Raw genomic sequence first — 3,050 nt, 5'->3', positions numbered from 1 at the left:
TTGGGTAGTTAGTCTCGTGTTCCCGCAGCTGTATGGACGCGTAGGCGATCACCCTTCCCTTCTGCATTAGTACGCATCCCACTCCAACCCCGGAGGCGTCGGTGTAGACCACAAATGGCACCCCTGGTTTAGGTAGAACTAGTACTGGGGCTCTAGTCAGCATCTCTTTTAGTTGTTTGAATCCCTCCTGGCAAGCCTTTGTCCATTCGAACCTAACCTCCTTACCCGTAAGGCGGGTGAGTGGTCTGGCTGTTGTGGCGAACCATAAAACGAACTTACGGTAGTATCCTGCCAATCCGAGGAAACTTCAAACTTTGGTAGTGTTACTTGGTGTTGGCCATTTTGTGATTGCGGTGATCTTCCCGGGATCCACCACTATCCCTGCCTCAGAAAATCACATGCCCTAGGAACCCGATCTTACGTTGCCAGAAACTACACTTGCTAAGCTTAGCATATAACCTATGCTCCCTTAACTTGTCCAGCACTATACTCAAATGGCGTCTGTGGTCCTCCCGGCTCTTGGAATAAATTAAGATATCGTGGATGAAGATAATCACGCATTGATCCAGATAATCTCTGAAAATCTCATTCATTAGTCCCATGAAAGCTGTCGGCGCATTTGTCAGCCCAAAGGGCATTACTACGAATTCGTAGTGTCCGTACGGAAAGTCGTCTTCCTAATATCCCCTTCGTGAATATGAATTTGGTGATAACCCGAAGCAAGGTCGATCTTTGAAAACCATGTGGCCCCCTCCAGCTGATCCATGAGTTCGTCTATACGGGGTAGGGGGTACTTATTTTTAACGGTCACCTTATTTAATCCCCGGTAGTCGATGCACAGTCGAAGGCTCCCATCCTTTTCTTGACAAAGAGCACGGGCGCCCCCAGGGCGAGCTACTCGGGCGTATAAATCCTTTGTCCACTAGTTCTTCCAGTTGTTTCTTAAGTTCGGCCATCTCTACCGATGTTAATCGGTAAGGGGCCCTGGAGACCGGGGCGGTTCCGGGTTCTAGCTCAATCGTGAAGGCATTATTCCGATAAGGTGGGGGCCCGCGTAGTGGTTCGAACACATCTGCATACTCTGCCGCTACAGGAATACTTCTCAGATATGGCGCTTCGGTCTCCCCCACCATTTCTATAGTAGCTAGGAAGGCTTCTCCTCCTTTCCGGATTGCTTCTTCGGCATGGGCCATCGATACCACGGATATCCCGGTTCTAGTTCTCATTCCTCTGTACACGATTTGCCTCCCATCAAGCGGAATCCTAACGCATGCCTTAGCACACTCGACTAAAGCTCCGTGTTGTGCTAGCCAATTCATTCCCAATATCACCTCGTAACGCCCCAGTTCTAGTTCCAGCAAGTCTCCGGGTAAGTTCACTCCTGCGAGGATCACTGGTACATCCTCATATCTTCCCCTCGTGGCCATTTTCTCTGTCCCTGCAGTCTCGACTCCCGTCACCATGGTGTTGAAGCTCCCCTTAAAGTTCCACTCACGTGTAAGTTTAGGGCTTACAAAACTGTGAGTTTCCCCAGTGTCGAAGAGAGTGAATGCTGTCACTCCTCCGACCGCGACAGACCCCACGATTGGTTCGGCTCCTTCACGACCCTCGACTGCGTACGCTCTTGGCCTTGCGGCTTGTCCTCCCTGCTGTTGGGGTTGCGCCCCTCCCGGATTCTCTCCTTGTCGCAATGGACAGTCCCATGACAGGTGTCCCTCCTGGCCACAGCGGTAACAGCGTCTGCGATGGACTTGCCTCTCCTTTGAACACTCCCTCGACATATGGCCGTACTCACCACAGTTTAGATGTCCCTCCTGACCGCAGCAGTAACAGCGTCTGCGATGGCCTCGTTTCTCCTTCGGGCATTCCCTCGCCATATGGCCACGTTCGCCGCAGTTGTACCATGCTCCCGCCCTGCACGCCCCTACATGGTACCGTTCACACCTTTCGCATGGGGGCCTTGCCGGGGCAGGCTCGGCTGTGGGCAGTGCATCCCGGGGCCGTTTGGCACCCCGGTTCTGGGAGGTCTAGTTCTGCCTCCGCTCCTCCTCAAGCCCCGATTCTTGTTCTGCGGCTTTCTCGATCAGTTCATGGACATCACGGTAGTCCCGCACGTTGCAGCTGTTCCTCAGTTCTACCCTCATTCCTTTGAGGAACCAGCGGATTAAGTCATGATCACTCATGTAGTGGCCCGCAAATCTCCGAAGTCGGTTGAACTCGTCTCCGTAGTCTCTCACGTTCCTTGTCCCCTGACGGATGTCCTGAAACTTGCTTTCCTTTGCGTCCATAGCTTCCAAAGGAAAATACTTCCCATTGAATGCTTCCAGGAAGTCATCCCAGGTCAGTCGTATCCCGTGTGCCCTTTCGACCACTTCGTCCCACCACACTAGCGCGTCGTCCTTAAGATAGTGGGCAGCCAGATCCCTACGGAACTTCGGTGGGCACCTTACAGAAGCGAAGTTCCTCTCAAGTTGACATCTCCAGTTATCCGCGACAATTGCATCGGCCTTTCCATTGAAAAACTCCGTCTGCATACTCTTCATATGTCTCAGCATGTCCCAATAGTTGGGGCCTGGGGCGTGCACCACTGCAGGCGCTGCCGGGGGTGGTGGCGGTGGTGGCGGATTCTGACCCACCCCAGGTGGTATGGGGTTGTCCCCCGCCCCTGATGCGGCTTCACCATTGGGCAATTGAACCCCATAGGCGTCACGGTACCTTTGTAGTTCCGCCAGGAGCGTTGCGTTCACCGCGTTCGGCATTTCCACTGGGTTCCCATTCTCGGGTGCGGCCTCTCTGCGGCTTTCTGCCTCGCTGGAGGCCTGAGACGCAGACCTAGTGACCCGTCGTGTCGCTCTCTGGACGGCCGCAACTGGCCTTGCAACTCTGACGTTCTTGGGAGGCATCCTGTTGACAAGCGAGGGGTATTAGCCACGGTTCTACTCAAATTCTATTGTTCACTGAGTAAACTAGGAGTTCCGTACGAGTGGTGCGCGTTTTTTTTTTTTTTGAAAGCCCTTTGGAAACACTTGGAAAAACGCTTGGAAGAAATT

At 53.2% G+C, this 3,050-nt stretch overlaps 1 protein-coding gene across 1 annotated transcript; it reads right to left on the bottom strand.

Moving 5' to 3' along the window:
• Positions 1–2,027: 2,027 nt before the first annotated feature.
• LOC106330926 lies at positions 2,028–2,903 on the bottom strand. The gene has a single exon (XM_013769316.1). The coding sequence runs from the start codon at positions 2,901–2,903 to the stop codon at positions 2,028–2,030; it is 876 nt and encodes a 291-aa protein (XP_013624770.1).
• Between the last annotated feature and the right edge of the window lie 147 nt (positions 2,904–3,050).

Source organism: Brassica oleracea, chromosome C1 (genome assembly GCF_000695525.1).
Source record: "Brassica oleracea var. oleracea cultivar TO1000 chromosome C1, BOL, whole genome shotgun sequence".
NCBI lineage: Eukaryota > Viridiplantae > Streptophyta > Magnoliopsida > Brassicales > Brassicaceae > Brassica > Brassica oleracea.
This window is presented reverse-complemented; position numbering and strand designations above follow the sequence as displayed.